General features: G+C 41.3%; 1 protein-coding gene across 1 annotated transcript; it reads right to left on the reverse strand.

Annotated features, from left to right (window-relative positions):
• Window positions 1-673: 673 nt before the first annotated feature.
• LOC149833963 (protein BIIDXI-like) lies at window positions 674-5509 on the reverse strand. The gene is made up of 5 exons (XM_090009245.1): window positions 5152-5509; window positions 3181-3758; window positions 2914-2964; window positions 2687-2755; window positions 674-886 (listed from the first exon to the last, which is right to left on the reverse strand). Exons 1-5 carry the CDS (start codon window positions 5507-5509, stop codon window positions 674-676), a joined length of 1269 nt encoding a protein of 422 aa, XP_089865371.1.
• Window positions 5510-18618: the final 13109 nt, after the last annotated feature.

Here is an 18618-nt window from a genome sequence, read left to right on the forward strand (position 1 = left end):
CCGCTAAGTCGCTAACCACATGGGATACCACCTCGATGGTAAAATTCAATCAATTCTTAATAAGAGAAGAACGTGAAAGTGACCAACGGGGCCTCTGCGTGGATGGTAGGAGCTGTCATTGCATGTCTCCTTGTGGGACGTCGCAGGTTCAACCACTGAGGTGGTATTCCATGTGGTAAGCGGGGTCCTGTGTCAAGCTAAATGCCCAGCTTTGAATCCCTCTGCCACATGGGGCTTAAGAGATATCTGGTAGGGGTCTGCCACGGTGACAAACGTTTTTATCGGCAATTTCTCGTTTTCCAAAAACTCGCGAGAAATTAAAAAAATTTCATAAATCTCGCACTTTTTCGGCAAAATCTTGAAAATAAAAAATAAATTTAAAAAAATAAAAAATTCATAAATCTCGCATTTTAATGCTAATGTTGGCAGTGAGTGGTCACCCTCATCTTTTGGTCCTCTGACGCATGGCAGCTAGCATGCTGCCCTTCCAGCTACGCCTTCTTCGTTCTTTCCTTTCATTTACTTTTTCGAAAGTTGCCATTTTTGGTTCAGATTCATCGTGTCCCTCCTCCCTCGGACATGACCGTCGGCCTTCTCCACTGGGGCTTCCTCCTCTCTGGTGGTCAGCGAGAGCAATGACCGATCCTCTCTTTCGGTCGTTTGTTGAAGGTTGTTATCTTCTGCTCCAGCCTGCTCCAGCCTGCATCAGCTCTAGCGAGTCCAAGGTCATCTCTTCCACTGCGGCCTGCTCCTCCCCAATGTCCCCATGCACAGATGACCTCCCATGGCTAGACTGCTCTTCATCCTTCCTCGTGACTAAAGGTTGGTTGAACTTCGAAAGCGCCTGGAAGCGGTTCGCCAGTTTCTTCCTCTGCTGGTCTTGTCGCTGTTTTGGGGGTTTGTGGGTCACCGTGACCTTATCACCATCGCATTTGGGGTTTTCTTTGGGCACCACCAAGCGCAACCAGCATCGATCCGATGCATGAGAAATGGCTCTGCAGAGGCTGTTGTATCTATTACTCGTCTCGTATAGAACATCTGGGCACCACCAGGCGCAACCAGCGTTTAAATCACGATAAATTTCATAAATATCGTGTTGAAATTGCGGTATTTATGTTTTTTCATAAATCTCACGAGAAATTGCCGTTTTAAACTTTCAGGCAATTTTTTGCGATATTATCGCGAGATTTTCATAAATCTCGTGATATTTGTCACACTGGGGTCTGCCAAACCCCAGCTTGCCTTTCAAAAAAAAAAGAAAAGGAAAAGACGAGGACGTTACCATTATACATGGAGACAATAACTCAGTTTTTTATCTGCAAAAATATCAAGAAAACGGGCTCGCTTTCTACTAAAGAGTTGAGGCTTCGTTTGACTCACTGGACACACCAGGTGGCGTTTGTCCACGGATTGCCTCCTCTGTTTGTATTATAAAGCAGCGGGAAGCAACTGGTCCCCGCCCAGACCAGCGTATCAAACGTGTGACTGCACCCGTGCAGGGACCGGTCAGTCCGGGCTCCGGTGCGTCCCATGATTCAAACACCCTCTAAATGTACCATAGAAGGTAGCGAATGTTTTCTACTTGGAATATGTCAATATTGGCATGCAACAAGCTTCCAAGTCACTATAACTTGGATTGTAGAAATGACTAAAAGAACAGAGGAAACTTGCAAGGACTTTGCACAGCTGGCTAGGTAGCTCAGCTTAAAGCATTCAAATTGAAAGACATTGTGAGTTCAACCAAACGTTGAAGTTGATGTCAAAGGGGCAAGATCATAACCATATGCCCACAAGGGCTCCACACACTTAGCTGGGCGGGTTGGTTTTAGGCATTCATGCTGAAGGACATCATGGTGGGTTCAACACTAGGGGTATATGTCCCTGGACTTAATGCCAAAGCTATGAGGAGACTTTCTTGATGGGCAAGGCATAGGTTTCTTGGAGGTAGCCATCGGGTCGGGTCGGGCCAGGCCAACCCGACAAAGAGCCCACAAGAGCCCGATTGCCCAATTGGTTGTTTTAGTTTTCACTTTTCAGGTCGAGTGTTATTCAAACACCAAGGTAACGTGGTTTTTGATAAACCAGGTTTGCCAAAAATTAAGCTTATAGGAAACCTGGTCTTGCCTCTTTGTCATCCAAGCAGGGCCTAAGAATGTGTATAACCTTTTTGTACTTTTTCAAATTCTCTCAACTTTAGGGGCCTTGACTGGAAGCAATAGCAAGTATTTTATTGGTTGATGTGAAAGACTGTTCAGTCTTAGTCTTGACAAACGATAGAAAGCTAGTTCCCGAGGAAGGAAGAGAGTTGAACATCAGAAATATTTTCCTTTTCATCCTCTTGGTAAAAGGAGACGGCTTATTTTTTCAGCTTTGGCCAGTCGATATGAAGAATGCGGTGTGTAAAGCAACTTCCAATGTCCCTTCATTGGGATTCAAACTCGTGAACCTTTGTCTCAGTAATAGACCAAGGGAAAGAGAAAACCTAGGTTACTCAAAACGCAAATCCTAAGCTGGTGCATTGTCCAAATCATAGACCACATTCTAGATAAAAATTAAGGGTGTTTGACTGATCTGAACTCAAACTTGTATTTGAGAACAGAGTTTAAAAAAACATGTATTTATTGTCCTAACTCCACACACACCACACAGGACCCTCTCTCTCTCTCTCTCACACACACACACTCACTTTTCTCACGAGGCCGAAGCCACCAGAAAAATAACCCTGGAGAGCAGCAAGTACTCGTGGAGTTTTACACTGTAGACATCGAAACACAGCCAGAGAGCATGACACCTCTTGGCCTACAACAGGACATCCGAACAAAAACGATGGTTTCTCTCCGTTATGAAAAAACCAAAACCAAGAGTTTGATATTATATGGAAAGGCATCCATAATTTCATGTAGAACTCGTTACCAGATATACATATAGATGTCCATAAGAACCTTGCTCCTCACTTAACCTAACCTGGTTTCTTAAACCAAAAATGGAAAATACTACTACAAAACTTTTCACCATTCTAATCCACCACCCACAGTTGTTGGGCCAAACCTCCCCAGGCAAACACACACACACACATGCACGCCTGCCGGAAATACTCCAACCAACTGCATCTAGCTTACCAGTAATGCTGCAAATCACTCCAGAAATCCAAGTCTACATCCCAAAACACGAGTTCAAAACCATATACACCACCATGCCAACCAGCAACAATCCACCACCTAGCTGGCCAGGGGCAGCTCCTGTTGCTGCCCACACTCGGACATTGTCCACCACAGGACCGCAGAGTGAGCTATGATCATCTGTACGTGTGTTGTAATACACACTATAGAATGCAATCCGTGTTCTCTCAGCCCTGGCAGTGAACGACAGGTTGGCTGACTGGTAGGTCAGGTTCGCCGTAGGCGCATAATGTATGTTCATTGCTTGGTTGCCAGCAAATGCTGTGATTGCCAATGGCAGCTGGCATAAATCCCCAGCAGCTCCGACCAAGAATGTGAGGGTGTAATGCTTCTCCGGTGAGGTCTCAACCATCTGAGAGATGATGCCTTCCTTGCCGGAGAGTAACTCAACGGCACGTTTTCCTTCAGGCACGGAGTAATGGTATGAGTCGACATATCGGACAGCCCTGTTGGATTCCACAGTCCATCCTGGCAGGGCCGATGTTTCGGCATCAAGGTTGTTGGGGAGCAACACTCCTAATGAGACATTATGGAGCATCCATGGGCCTTCTTCAAAATCACCATTGATAACAGCATTGTCTGCAACAAGAAGCAAAGAGCAGAGGGTGATGAGAATCCCAAAAACCAGAGGAAAAAAGATCCAGGGCCAGTGCAAGAGCTTGAGTTAGGCAGATTCATGATTCCAGAGGATACTCTGTAATACATCTAGTGCAGGGCTCAAGTAGCAGAGACTCTAACTGGTTGAGCTGCCCATATGTACAATAAACTACAATAATGAGCCTCTAAAATTAGCATGGCCCAATAGCCGGAGAGCGGCAACCTCAATGTTAGGCACACATCTGTCCATGATCAGAACAACAATGCTTAGGGGACATTGATCCAGTTGATGGAAATAGACCTAGCTGCGGTTTATAGCTAAAAACCAATAACAAGCCCCAGCCGTTATACAGTAAACAGGCCAAAAGGGTTTTAGAGCCAAATGGGCCAAAAAGATCACTACAAGTAACTACTTAATCAGTTGCACTATAATACTAAGAACCTGGACCTAATGCTAGTGATTTGCAGAAAGCTGTCACATGGATATGCCTGAAGATACGGAGATACAGCCATTTTTATGAAATATCAAATATGACTTGTATACAAGGGGACATGGAACGTGAGTTGAAATGGAGTATCCATGTGACAGGCAGAAAGAATTCCATACTGTAACCTTAAGCCTATAGTCCAGATTATCGCCGAGTCCATGAGAATCTTGGACACAGTTAACTTGAATAAATCTTTCAAAAGTTGATTAGTCATACTTAACCCATCCAATCCAACCTGGCACTAACTGAATCTGATTTCTCTATCACCAGAATCTAAAGTAGCTTTGTTTCTATTCTGAAAATGCCAGTTAAGTATCTTAGTTCCACCAGGCAATGTCTCAGCAGTGTTAACTAGGACTGAATCTTCTTTCTTATCATGCTCACAAGGAGACAAGTCCAGTTCTTGATACATCTTTAACAAATCAAATATCCCTACACTGTTCTTCAGTCCAGACAGGTTCACAAGCTCTAATATTCCTACACATATTGGGAGGTCCAAGAAGTCCAACACTCCTATAAGGAGAATAATGTGGCTCTGTATTAAATGCAAACCAAGTTCATGCACTCCAACATTAGTAGATGATTGAACTCATCAAAACTCCAATATCGACCAAGGGTAAGATTGATTGTTTAATATGAAACATAACCAAGATAATGAATTCAATTCAATGCAAACCAAGTTCATGCATTCAGGAAGTATCACCAACTCAGCAGCAACATTTCTAACATTTGCAATGACATGTTCATGAACCCCGCCTTTGAAACTCAACATTTCTCTCAATGGAGTGTGTGAAACTTTGACACATCACCTAAAGACTCGAGTTCATGAACTTGGCATGTCTCACATTATGCCCAAACATACACCAAGAAAGTGAAAAAATCAATACCTTTGAGTTTCTCTGGAGTGGTGATCTGTTTTATGGCAATGTTGTCAAGAATAGGCCCACACGTGGGGTCATCCTCCATCCCGGGGTTGCGGAACGCTACATAAGTATTAGCTGAATTGGCAAGGAAACCCCAGGCATATGAATCCCAACCATGCACACTATAGAGAGTCTGAAGATCGATGGTCTGCGATGAGACTGGTGGGATGGATGCATTAAGGGACTCCAGCTGCGCACAAGTCCTAGCTGCACTAAATGTAACAGCATAAGCGGAACCCTTCTCAAGAGTTAATGGCTGCCCGATCTCGGCATCATTGCCGAGTCTAACAGCATGAGACCCTTCAGGCACAATCAAGATCATGCCACCCTGCCTCTGCCCTGACTGGATCAGCTCCACTGTTCCATTGGTCCGCCACCCGGGGATCAATACATCAGTTGCCTCCAGACCACCGTTGGAAAAGCCATTAGGAGGGGATGTCTCAAAATTTCCATTGGAGAGCAGGCCTGCAGTAACGGAGAAAGTTGATTAATTAGGTATATAATTGAAGCCCAGATCCAATTTGGGGTAAGCTGGGCTGCTCTATTTTTTTTCTCCACAATGCAGTAGAACAGCTGCGTCAACTTTTATCCCAGTTTCCTCAAGAGGGTCGGTTATTGGTTACATCTCTAAAAAGTCCATTCTTTATTCCACTTTTCCTGGATAATGGTATCTCCTGTTGGGGTCATATATGAAAACTCCTTATCCCATTTTTTCTGGATAATGGGTATCTCTTTTCGGGGTCATTTCTGAAAACCCATCATCTTCTTTTACCCTAACTGCCTTGTGTATGAGTGTGCGGTTGTTACATAACGTTAAAAGCGACTGTTTATTCATTTCCTTTTTATTTATCACCCAAAGAATCTGCATCAGACGTTGAAGACCTGACAGTGGATGCTCAGCCGGACATACCCACTACGGTCGTCGGCCCAGAGGTGTAAAACTCTGGGGCTAGGACACTCACCCCCAGGGCCTATGCTGGTTGGCTTGCGCAAGGGCTAGCTCTGGCTAGGTGGCTCGAGCTCGTTTGGAATGCATCTGCCTAAACAAGGCACCATGGCTCAGTCCTCGTCCACATATATAACCATACAGCTGAGATTTATATGGGCTCGGTTATAGTTACGATACGAGCCCATATTGGAATCTTTTTATGGGCCATCTCTGTGTCTGGTGCAGAGATATGGATCAGTTATTAGAAATTATGTTCATTTTGAAAATACATGGAATATGGACTACCGCACTAACATCCAGAAAAAGCGAACTTGAAAAGGAAAGAGAGAAGACATATGAAAACAGAATTAACATTGTTGTGCACTCAATAAAGAACAAAACATGAGTTATGGAAAATCAATAGATATGACATACGAGTTTAATTTTGTCTTAGTTTTATAAAATAAAGGAAAATTGCATATACGAGATATTTCATTCACGGCGAAGATTTAGTGGAATTGAATCCATCCTACAACCCTTATCAACATTCACTGTGAAGATCCATAAAGGGGTGGACATCCCGTCGGGTATCCGGAACCCAACCCAAGATGCGCCTTATTTGAGCTGCATGTGCAGTAGGGACTAGGGATGTCAATGAATCGGATCCCAATTGGGTGGGTCTCGGACTCAGATCTGACTAAAAGGTAAAACTACCGGGTCCAGTCGTGGGTCTGACAGGATCTTTCATGAAAAAACCATACCCTGCTCCGATAACGATTACATAAACTGGACCCTGTTCAAACCGACAATGACAGGTTTTCGGTGGTTCAGGGTCGGACTAAAAGACCCCGCCCCTAATGGGAAACTGTCGAGTAGGGGACATGTCAGCCCAATCTGCACAGCCTAATTTCCGATGCATCATTCCGTGCCTTTCAGAAAATGGACATGGTTCTTCCATCAGATGCTCGAATGGTCGTGGGTCCGAACTGTGTAGGTCAAAACCAGTCTCCAGATGGATGCAAACGCAAACAAACAAAAACGAGGAAGAAAAGGTCAAGAGAGCGTCGGTTAAAGAAAAGCGCGCGACGCTGGAAAGCACTACTGCTATTACCTCAAGGTAATAGTCAAACAGTAACAATAAAACAAAATAAGAATAGTAAGAAGTGACACAATTAGCAAAAAAACATAACCAACAAAAAAAAGGCAAAATATATATATATATATAGTGCGTGGTGGGTGAGCAAACTGTAAGCGCCGACCATCATCACGCCTGTAATGGATGGCTAAAAAAAGCAGAAAAATGCGCAAAAAACTAAGGCTTTTAGTGACAGATTTTTTACCATCGCTGAAGATCTCAGTTTTCATTGAAACCTTTAGCGGCAGTCAAAACAATGGCTAAAGCCAAAAAATGCGCAAAAACAGTATTTTTTGCATGTTTTTTAATTATTTTTGCAAAGGCCATTCGTCAAGGCCGCGATAATGGCCCATCTAGCTGTGCACCTGAAGGTTGCGGAGCTATATATATATATATATATATATATATATATATGAGAGACCATCTAACCTTCTCTAACGAACATGTTTTTCATGAATATAGAACTTTATGTATTGATCTTTTATCATTTAATTTTAACCAAAAGGTCTAAAACCCACAATTGATGTCCTTTTTCTAAAGATCTTATTTTTTATCAATTCATTTATCGAACTTTATATATTGAATTTTTACCATTCATTTCTAAACAAAGGAAGATCTAAAATCTACAAACAATATCCCTTCTCTAATGATCATATTTTCATCGATCAAAATTTACATATTGCATTTTTAGCATTCATTCAGTGAGCAATGTGTTTCATATTATGAATTTTTTATATTTAATGTACTTTTGAAAATGCTAAAATTTAATGGCCCACAATATTTTGTATTGTAAAGTGTAAAGTATTAAAGGAACTCTGAGCCGTCCATTTTTCACAGTTTATATATATATAGAGAGAGAGAAAGAGAGAGATCAACCTTACCACTCATGAATATCAACAAAATGTTGAACCCATGAACCGAACAATATAGATAACAAAACAAAAAACAGCTAAAGAAAAAGAAACTACAGACAGATAACAACCGATAACAAAGTCAAGCTCAACCTGGATCCGTTGGATTAGAAGAAACCACCGATGAGTGAACGTTGTTAAGAGGGAATGAGAGGTCTCTAAGATGCATATGTAGAATTGCATATACATCAACCAAGATTTCATGGACAAGATTATTAAGGACGACCAGAATTTGACGAAAAGTAGCATCATTGCGTGCCATCCAAACAAACCACCAACTGTCACAGGGATTCGGCAACAGGGTGCCACACCCGCGTCGACGCAACTCGACGCGGGTGCGGGTGCGGCACTGGGTGCAGTCAATCCGATCCTGGGTGCGTTGACCGCACTCAGGATCATTTAGGTCCATTTTTTTTTTAAAAAAAAAATTTTGCCCTATGAAATGGGCTGCAAAATTTAAAAAAAAAATTTATGCTGATGGGCTGCGAAATTTAAAAAAAAAATTCTGCTGTCAGCTACTGATGGGCTGCGAAATTTTTTTAAAAAAAAATCTGCTGACAGCTCCTGCCTTTTCAAATCCTTTTTTTCGTAAAGGATTTTCTCTCTCCCCTTTATATTTATATATATATATATATATATATTACATTTTTGCCCCTGCCGCACCCCCGCACCCGGGTTTTTTGGAAGTGCCGAATCCCCGCACCCGCACCCATGTGACATAGACCACCAAGTAGTAAGCAACCACGTCTTCCATATTAGTCTCCACCGCTTGCAACGTCTAATTCCAATAGGGCCCAGAAGCAGATCGAGCACAAAGACTTCTATTTGACAATTACGTCTGAAGATCTCCACGTCTTATTAAATAGGTCCACAAAGATTGGGCAGGACCAGAATAAATGAAAAGTAGTTTTTTCAGCAGCTTGACAAAGCACACACCAGCTAGAAAACTGAAAGCCCAACTTCTTTAAATAATTGTGAGTCTGCATCTTATCATGCAAAATTAACCAACCCAAGACCCGAGATATTAGGGAAGGGCCCTTAGCCCATAACACACACTCAGGGAACCAATCTGCCCCCGGGGGGAGCAACGATCTATACACTTTATGGGTGAGGAACGCACCATTTGGTGCAATTGCCCATTGCAACCACTGATCGTAATTTCTCGCATCTCTAATTTGATCTCTGAAGAACGATAAGGCTCTCAGCCACATGCTTCACAAGTGCGAGATCGCCAACTCTAGGGTTCTATGACGAAAAAGAGATAAATTAGGAGCACCATATTTAGTATGAAGCAAGCTAGCGCATGAAGAATCTGGATGATGGGTCATCCAACATTGCTTGGCCACAAGAGCAATACTCCTCTCTCTTGGAGCAAAAACACCTAAGCCAGCCATACACCTAGGTAACACCATCGTTCGCCAACCAACCAAATGGCGCTTACTTTGAAGTCGACACCAGACCAAAGAAAATTAGCCATTAAACGACAAATCTATTTCTCTAGACCCACAGGCATCACGAACATTGACATGAAGAATTCAGGAATAGAAGAAAGAACATGTCTGATTAAAGACAGACGACCAGCGATAGAGAGATAAGACGCCTGCCACGCAAAAAGCTTATTTTTTACTTTTTGAATAGTTGGATCCCAAGCAGCGGAAAAGAGGCGCTTCACTTGTAACGACATACCCAAATACATCATCGACAACTCAATAATGGCGCAATTAAAAATCCGTTGACCTGCAGCAAGCATAGAAGACTCAACATTGAACATAGTAAGAGAGCATTTACTATCATTTAGGGAAAGCCCGGAATGGAACAGAAAGAACTGAAGAATAAGTTTGAATCTAAGCATTTGCTGCATGTTTGCTTGTCCAAAAATAATTATATCATCAGCATAAATAAGAATATGGTCCGAAAAACCTGGAACATCTAAAGGATCTATCAGGCGTTTCTCCGCAGTACGCTTGAGCAACACCACGAGACCCTCAGCAATGGCATTAAACAGCAAAGGCGAGAGAGGGCAGCATTGTCGTAGTCCACGCCCCAACTTGATCTGGCCACCTCTAATGTTGTTAATCTTAATCATGGCTTGAGCATTAGAGATCGATTCCCTCACCCACCCAAAAAACAACGACCAATGCCAAAATTGGATAACATTTGAAATAAGAAGGGCCAATGCACAGAATCAAAGGCTTTATGAAAATCCAATTTAAGAGAAAAGTAGGGTTGACCACTAAGATGTAAGGAGTGAATTACTTTAGAGGCCAAGATCAATGAATGGTGAATCCTCTTATTGTGGATAAAAGCGAACTGAGAGTTCAAAAATATTTGGTTAGCCACGACCTTCAACCTATTAGCCAACACCTTGGCAATCATCCGATAAAGGACACTCATAACAAAAATTGGGCGAAATCTAGAGATATCAGTGGCAGCAGCATCTTTTGAAATTAAAGAAATAATTGTCAAGTGGGTTTGAATAGGCAATCTAAAGTTGCGATAGAACTCATCAAACATGTTAATAACATCAGGCTTCACACAAGACCAAAAACTTCTGAAGAAATCCACATGAAACCCATCAAAAATTGGAGCTTTTCACCCCGACAAGCCTTTGATGGACCTAAAAATCTCATTTTCAGAGAACTTCATTTGCATAATTCTGGCTTGATCTTGCTGAATCGAACCAACAGAAACAGGACCAATGACACCCTCCGCAGTAAGTGAAACAAAATATAAATCTTTAAAATACTGAGTGACAGTTGAAATAACATGTTGATTACAGTACGGACGATATTCCTCCTATGACGATGAAAAGCATATGAGTGAAAAAATTTAGTGTTAACATCTCCAGGCGCAAGCCATTTCACCCTTGCCTGCTGCTTTCATCTAATTTCCTCCTTGAGCCTCCAGTTCTTCAAAAGTGTTGATAACTCAATAGATCTGGCCTGCAAACTTTGTAGGTGCAAATCAGAGAGACTCCGGGGAAGACATAGTTTGATACAACGCTGAAATCTCTTGCTCCCAAGCAGTCATTTGCTGAAATTTAACCACATCTCGATTATGGAGCCAAGCTTTGGTATCTTTAGTGAGACAAGACAACTTCTCATGACACCAGATAGCTGCCCACTACTCATTTGAGGGCTTGTTCCAAGAGTCTGAAATAATCGTGTAAAAGTTTAGCTCCTGGAGCCACCACTGTTCAAACACAAAACTCCTGGTGGATTTAAAATCATCTCCCCAAAGAGTGATTAATTGACCATGTTCCGAGATAGAAGAAGCTAACAAAAAACACTTGATATCAAGAATGAAGTCTAGCAGATTTGGAGTGACAAAAACCCTGTCAAGAACTCTACAGCATGGGCGAATCCGCCTATTCGACCAAGAGAAACGCTCCCCGATAAAAGGAATAGGATAAAGGTGATATTGATGAACAAAGTCTTGAAAACCTCACATAGATGAATTGGGAAGAACGAGGTTACTAGAATCCTGAATAGACAAAAGTCAATTAAAGTCTCTCATAAGAAAATGATACTCCAAGTTTAAGACAATGATCCTATTTAAGTCATTCTATAAAGCAGACCTCATGACGGCGTAATTAGAGTCATACACAACAGTGACCACGACTCTCTTGCAACTGTCTTGCAAAGTGAAGGCAACATACAATGAAAAAAGACCCATGTCCAGCTGAGAAATATTTAAAGACTGCTTTCTCAAAATAAGGATACCACCGACATGGCTGACCGCAGGCTTAAAAAAATAGTCAGCACCCCTCCATATACCAGAGGCAACAGAACGAGAAACATCATCTATCTTAGTTTCACAAATAATAATTAGGTCGAGCTTCTCCTGTCTAACCCAATTAGCAAGAAACAAACGCTTAGCAAGACAATTCAAGCCCCTGATATTCTAACAAAGAGACTTCATGACACAATCAGGAAAAATCTGAGGAGTGTGTGGCCTAGACGACCTTCGTGAAGACCTGCCATCGAAAGCCATAACATTGAGTGGGTTGCTCATCCTACTTCTACTACAACTGCTAACGTGCCGGTGTCGAACAACCTCTGCACACTCAGTAGCCCTCGAAGAATCGGGAGAATCATCCCTCAGACCGGAGACAACACCAAGTGAAGAACCTAGGAAGCCACATAAGATAGTAGAGACTGCCGAAATGGTAGAAACCATATCGACAGTTATATGAGGCAGCTGCGATGATGAGAGAAAAATATCAAGCATCAGGGTTGCCTCTCTCTCTCTAAGGGAGAATCATCCCTCAGAGCGAGAAAGAAGCGAGAGAGAGAGATAGAAACATGCTTTGCACGTGTTTTTCAAAGCATGAAAAATTGATGGCTTAAAATGCATTTAAAACTTTACAATACAAAGCATTATTGGCGGTTGATAGCTCTGTGACAAATATCGTGAGATTTATAAAAAAATTGTCAATATATTAGGAGAAATTACCTGAAAGTTTAAAACGGCAATTTCTCGCAAGATTTTCAAACCTTAACACATATCGTGATATTTATATTTTTAAATATGTCTCATTTATTTTTTCTTATAAAAATTATTTTTTATTCCCAAGATTTTACCAAAAATGCTAGATTTACGAAAAATCTCCCAAGTTTTTTTCCTGCTTGTATTATAGCTGAAAAGAATAGGATGACAAAAAACCATGTAAAACCAAATACCTATTTGCTCATATTCAGCTTGTGAACATATTTTAATGAGTTTGAATAAGCTCCTTACGAGCCAAACATGAACCAAATCACTCGTTGCAATTGGCTTGGCTGTTGTTTTGCATTACTGATAGGGTTGCGCGGCTTGGCCCAGGCAGGTGGCCAAGGTTCAATTCCCATGAACGCCTTTGCATTAATGAGAACAAAAAGAAATAGTCCTTACTTAGTCAAAGCTTGGCGCCTCTCTTGGGGCAAGCAAGAGGTGCGTTATGGGTATATAAAAATTATTCAAAAAAGTAAAAATATTTTCACGAAAACCGTGTAGAAAAAGTTGGAGGGTACTCTGGTCATTTCTCAAAAAAATTTACCAGGAAAGAAAAGGAGAAAACGAGTCTCAGTTGCGTTCCTGTCTCCTCGAAAAAATACAAGACTGCATTTAAGTGGCGACAAAAAGCATAAATATTAAAAGAAATTGAAGACGAGAATGAGAAGTTTTTCTTCTCGAGAAGTTAATGGGAATGATATATAAGTAATAAAATACAATAAGTCTATGAAATGGGGATAAAGGTAGTGTTTTTTTTTTGTGACGAATAACCAGAATAATGAAAAGGGATAAAGATAAGTCGAACAATCTAAAGATAAGCTTGTCAAAAAAAACATGTAACATCGTCACCGTGTAATCCGTTTATCTCAATCGATCTCATTTCGCAGAAAAAATACATTAAAAAATCGAATAATCTGCTCCAAATTATCGATATTTTGTAGTTCTTTCAGAAAAAGCGAACGTTTTAGAAAAAGCTAAGCATTCAAAACTTGATGCTCTAAAGCAAACGTTTTAGAAAAAAACGATCGATTTGACGTAATTAGCAGCATTATATCATCTGAATAAAAAGGGAAACTTTCATTATATTATCAAGAAAATACCAGCATTATATCATCAAAACTGCTTAGAGATCGAAATTTGAAACACTAAACCAAAACGATTGCTCTAACGAAGGGGGAATCAACAAAATCCATCGTTTTAGAGTCTTAGGCACCCAAAAAAAAAAAAGCAAAACAGAGAAAATATCGCATTTCAAATCAACGAAAAAGAAAATCAACACACTTTTTTGAAAAAAAAAAACTCACCGTCGTCTGCCGATACTAGAATACACCGGACGACGAGCATAAACGCCACCAGAAACCGAGCCATTCCCGCAGACGACAGCGCCGAGACGGTTCCTCCGAACGTATTTCCGGCGCCTTTAAGGAAATCTCCGGCCGGTGCCTCGCCAGAAAACTTGCCTCTCTCCCTCTCTAGTGTGAGTGAGTGATTGAGAGGGAAGAGGGTTTCGCTTTTTTACTTTGTAGCTCACTGTCTTCTTTTTGCCTTTTCTGTGTTTTTTAATAATAGATTGAAATATTAAATTAAAAATGAATAAATTAAGATGTATTTTGCAGGAATTCGTCCGTGTCTACCGAATCATGGCGTGTCGTTGTCTGACGCCGACAGATACGACTTTCAGGAATTTACGGTGACGATTGTACCCCTATTCTTTTTAGTTAAACTCCTTTTTCACATAGAGATTCCATTCTAAGTCACCGGTCGAAACTCGTACCCGGCTGGGTCCGGCTCGCAAACTAAGCTTGAGCTCGTTGTGTTTTGGAAGTAAACCAATGAAGCTGGCCCGAAGTGGTTGAATCATCACATTATGAAGAATCAAAGGCAACTTGTGTTTTTTTTTTACCGGGTGAGTTCACAAATTTAGGGCTGTGTCATGGTTTACCCGCAGTCGACCCGAACCAAACTCTATAGAGTCAAGGTATGGCGATAAAATAAAAAGACCCGAGTTTGACGCGCCGGTCTGATTAATACATGGACTTGGGTATAGTTTGTGAAATTTTATACCAGACCCGGACCGGACAGAAGTTTCGATTAGGACTCAAAAAAAATTAATATAAAAATAATAAAAAATATGGTTTTACCAGGTATGATCCCGGTTTGGTTTATAGAGTTTTTATCTGGTCCGGGTATGACTTTTTGTAATGGATCTGATTAGACCCCGATCTACACCCGATACCATATCCGAAAATCTGATCTAAGTCTGGTTCCACCTGAGTCCGAACCAAACCCGACCCGTTAACATCCCTACACAAATTATTTTGGGTAATTTGCTGATATAGACCTATCTTTTACCTGAAATTTCACGTCTGCACCACTTTTTCTGAAATTCCTGACAAGGTCATCGACCTCACTTTTTCTGACAATGGTCAAAACAAAGAGCTATTGTAACCTACTTTTACCCTCATTTTCTTGTTTGGTTAACCTGAGTTAGATTTTCTAAAATGTCAAAAGTACCCTTTTACTCTTTTCTTTTCTCATCTCCATCACTCCCATTTAGCGTGTCAATGGGTCGGGCATGATCCGATCTCGACCCATACAGGATCCTTTACGGTCGAGGTTTGGTTATAAAAAAAGTCCGATCAGCTATTTGTGTCAGACCCATGTGGTCCAATTATTAAATGGATCGAGTATGGTTTATGAAATTTTATACCAAACCCAGGTCCAACCCAAGTTCCGATTAAAATCTGCAATTTTTTAATGTAAAAAGACTTTAAAAATATTATTTTACTGGTTATGGACTGAGTCTGGTTTATGTAATTCTTATTGTATCCATGTAAGATTTTTCTTATAAAAAATCCAGTTGAACACGCATCTGGATCTGATACCCGCATCACTTAATCGAATCTGGTTTTGAACTTACCCATTTTAGCAGGGGGCCGACCCATTGACACCCCTACTCCTTCCCAGGTCCTCTCTTTATTGTTGGTTAGTGTTTCATATCCAGATCCAACAATAAAGTTCCTAATCTTGTTCCATGAGACCTTATGATATTGGATCAGCTGAAAACGGGCTAAACCTATTGGTTTTCAAGGATAAAAAAAAATGGGTCAAGTTAGACCCAATTCTGACCCCTCACCCTAATACAGTGATTGCACCGTTCCAACCTTCATCCGAATAAACTCGTATACATATTTTATGTATCTTAGTTTTTAGATTTGGATCCAACTCAGATCTCACAATAAGGTTCTGAATCTGGTTAGCAAATGAGCCCATTGTAATATTAGGTGCATCGAAAATGAGTTAAACCAGATTCGGATATCCGTTGGGAAAAAGCTAACACTGAAACTGAAAAAATACGTGTAATCAGATTCCTATTCAGATTCAGTTTTCTTAACCGAATCCAACTAATGGGATTCAGCATCAGGTCAAATATCGGGTATATCCGACCCACCTAGAAATTTTGATTCCTGAGTTCAGATTTTATCTCCACCATGGTGTTTGGCTTTCTATGAGGGGTGTTTATGTAACTGTGATGGTTCTAGGCCAGAGTTATAGCTCACCGTAGATCATAAATATCTTAAAAAACAGACGGTGATCGATGGACGGTGTGATGTAATTTTAATGGCTATTTATAGAGAGTTATTGACTGGTTATTCTGTCATTCAATGCAAGCAATAAAGGATGGCAGTGGACCAGGGCCCCGTTTAGACAGGGGATGAACGATATGAAATGGAGATAGAGGCGGGGATGGACGACTTACGCTTCCCCTGCCCCGTCCCGATCCCCGCCTTGTGGACCGAGGAAGCGACAGAATCATTGCCTCCAACTCGACCAGAAACAATGTTAAATTACATAACTACACTCCAAAAACACGATGCCTATACTTAGGGATGTCAAGGGGTTGGGTACCCGACCCATTAGGGTATACCGGATCCCACACAAACAACAAATCGGGGTTTAGGTTTGTGTTTTGTAAGGTCGCGGAAATCGGGCTACCATAATTTTAAAATTTTATTTTTATTAAAAATACATATAAATTATTAGGGTCGAGTACACAACAAAAATCATGACCCAAATTCCACCTGCATATTGTTCGAGTTGGGTTGAGTCAACCCAAATATTACCCGGGTCCGTATTTTTTCATGCTCATGCTCACGAATTATGGTTCCGATTGGGTCAACTACCCAATATAAACCTGTCACTTTGACAGCCATACCCAAATTGTGCATCATATTTCATAAGAATTGGTTCCTTTTACCATTCACATGATGTGGACGGTATTCATTTTCAATGTTTGAAGTTTTGTTTTGCAGATTAAACCACATAGAAGCTTTCAACATGCTCTCATTGCTATCGATCGACTGTTAGATCGTAGTTTTTAATGAAAAAATAATGAGCATAAAAAGTTATAAAAATTTCAGCCACACCCTCGCATGGACGAGAGTACAAGGTCTCCACCGCTGCCCCCATCTTAAAATCCTGCCCTCGATTCCTGCCTCCATCCCCACCTCCATTCCCATTTCATGTTCTCTATCTCTGGTTCAAATGGGTCAAGGCGGTAAGGGCCTGGTTTCCTCCCGATCGACTGCTAATGGGAGGAACCAAACCAATGACTCTCATTTTTCATTCTATATATTTTTAAAATGCACTTAAAAGGAAGCACCTGATATGGCATTCCTGTGACTTGTCTACAGAGATTGGGCATCGAAATTCCTAGGTCACTTTTTTTTTAACATGTAACTAATATAATATGTGCGTTCTTGATTTTGTTAAATTGTGCCTTGTTGGATTAAAAATAGAAGAAACAGGCACACTTTGTACGGACCACCAGGGATTGCTTGCCCACATGGCCTCAAGCTTGGGGATAAGGAGTTTTTCCCTGGTCCCAAGTTCAATTCCCAATGTGAGCAAGCTGTTGGCTCGTCCTGGTTGTTGAAGGAACTACGTTGCAAACCCAACGCCATTGGGGTGGAGACCGTAAGTATGGCAAGCTAAGACCAACACGATCAGGTCTTCGTTTTCCGAGGCAGTTTTTTTCTGCCTCTATAAAATAAAATAAATTTATGCCCTAATTTTCATTGAATATATATGGAACTTGAACCAATAACTCTTTTTACCTAGTCGGGATCGAGTGCAATCACATGGCACAAATTTTGTGCATTAATCCCTTGATTGCCCACCATCCCCTTTGGCCCCGCAACTGACAAGCCCTGTCCTCAAGATGGAGGGTGATCAGGTTTTATTGCACAAATATTTGTGCAATCATATTGCAACTAATCTTTTCACCTTGTTACCAGGCTCGGTTTTTATTAAACTCATTTTTTATGTCAAGAGAAAACTTGCTGCATTTTGTGCATAGACGAGAGACCTTTTTTGTATTTACGCGAAGAAATCATCCCCTGGATCAAAGGCCTAACCGCGCTGGCTTAGGGTCACCATCCTAACTGCGTAAAACTCCGTATGTTCATCTTGTGTAAGAGGTGATGATCATGAGATTTGAACATAGACCCTGCCTGCCTAGCGGCCTAGGTCCCATACCACTTTGGGGCTCCTAGATACGAGACTTCAGACTTACCTGGTTCATTCTAGCCAAGGATGCATTTGAATGAACTTTAACGATGCAGGGGCAAGATGGTTATTTCCAAATCTGCTTTACCAAAGCAAGGGCCAAAACAGTCAACTTCAAATAATTCAAAGGAATTCGGAGGGAGACCTAGAGGTGGGCCCCCAAAGACTAAACTTGGGACTCTGATCCATCATATGGCAAAGAAACAAAGAAAGAGTAAATAAAAATGCAGCAAACCGACAACACCACACTCCATTACTGTCACAGAGGCCCGTATTTATCGACATCCCAACGTGATTTCTGCTACTTTTTCTCCCTCCATTTTTTGCTATAAATACTAAGCCTCTTCCTCTCTCTCCCTCTCCCTCTCCCTCTCCCTCTCTCTTAGTATTGCACG

The sequence above is a fragment of the Nuphar pumila genome, chromosome 6, assembly GCF_984573655.1.
Source record: "Nuphar pumila chromosome 6, dmNupPumi1.hap1.1, whole genome shotgun sequence".
NCBI lineage: Eukaryota > Viridiplantae > Streptophyta > Magnoliopsida > Nymphaeales > Nymphaeaceae > Nuphar > Nuphar pumila.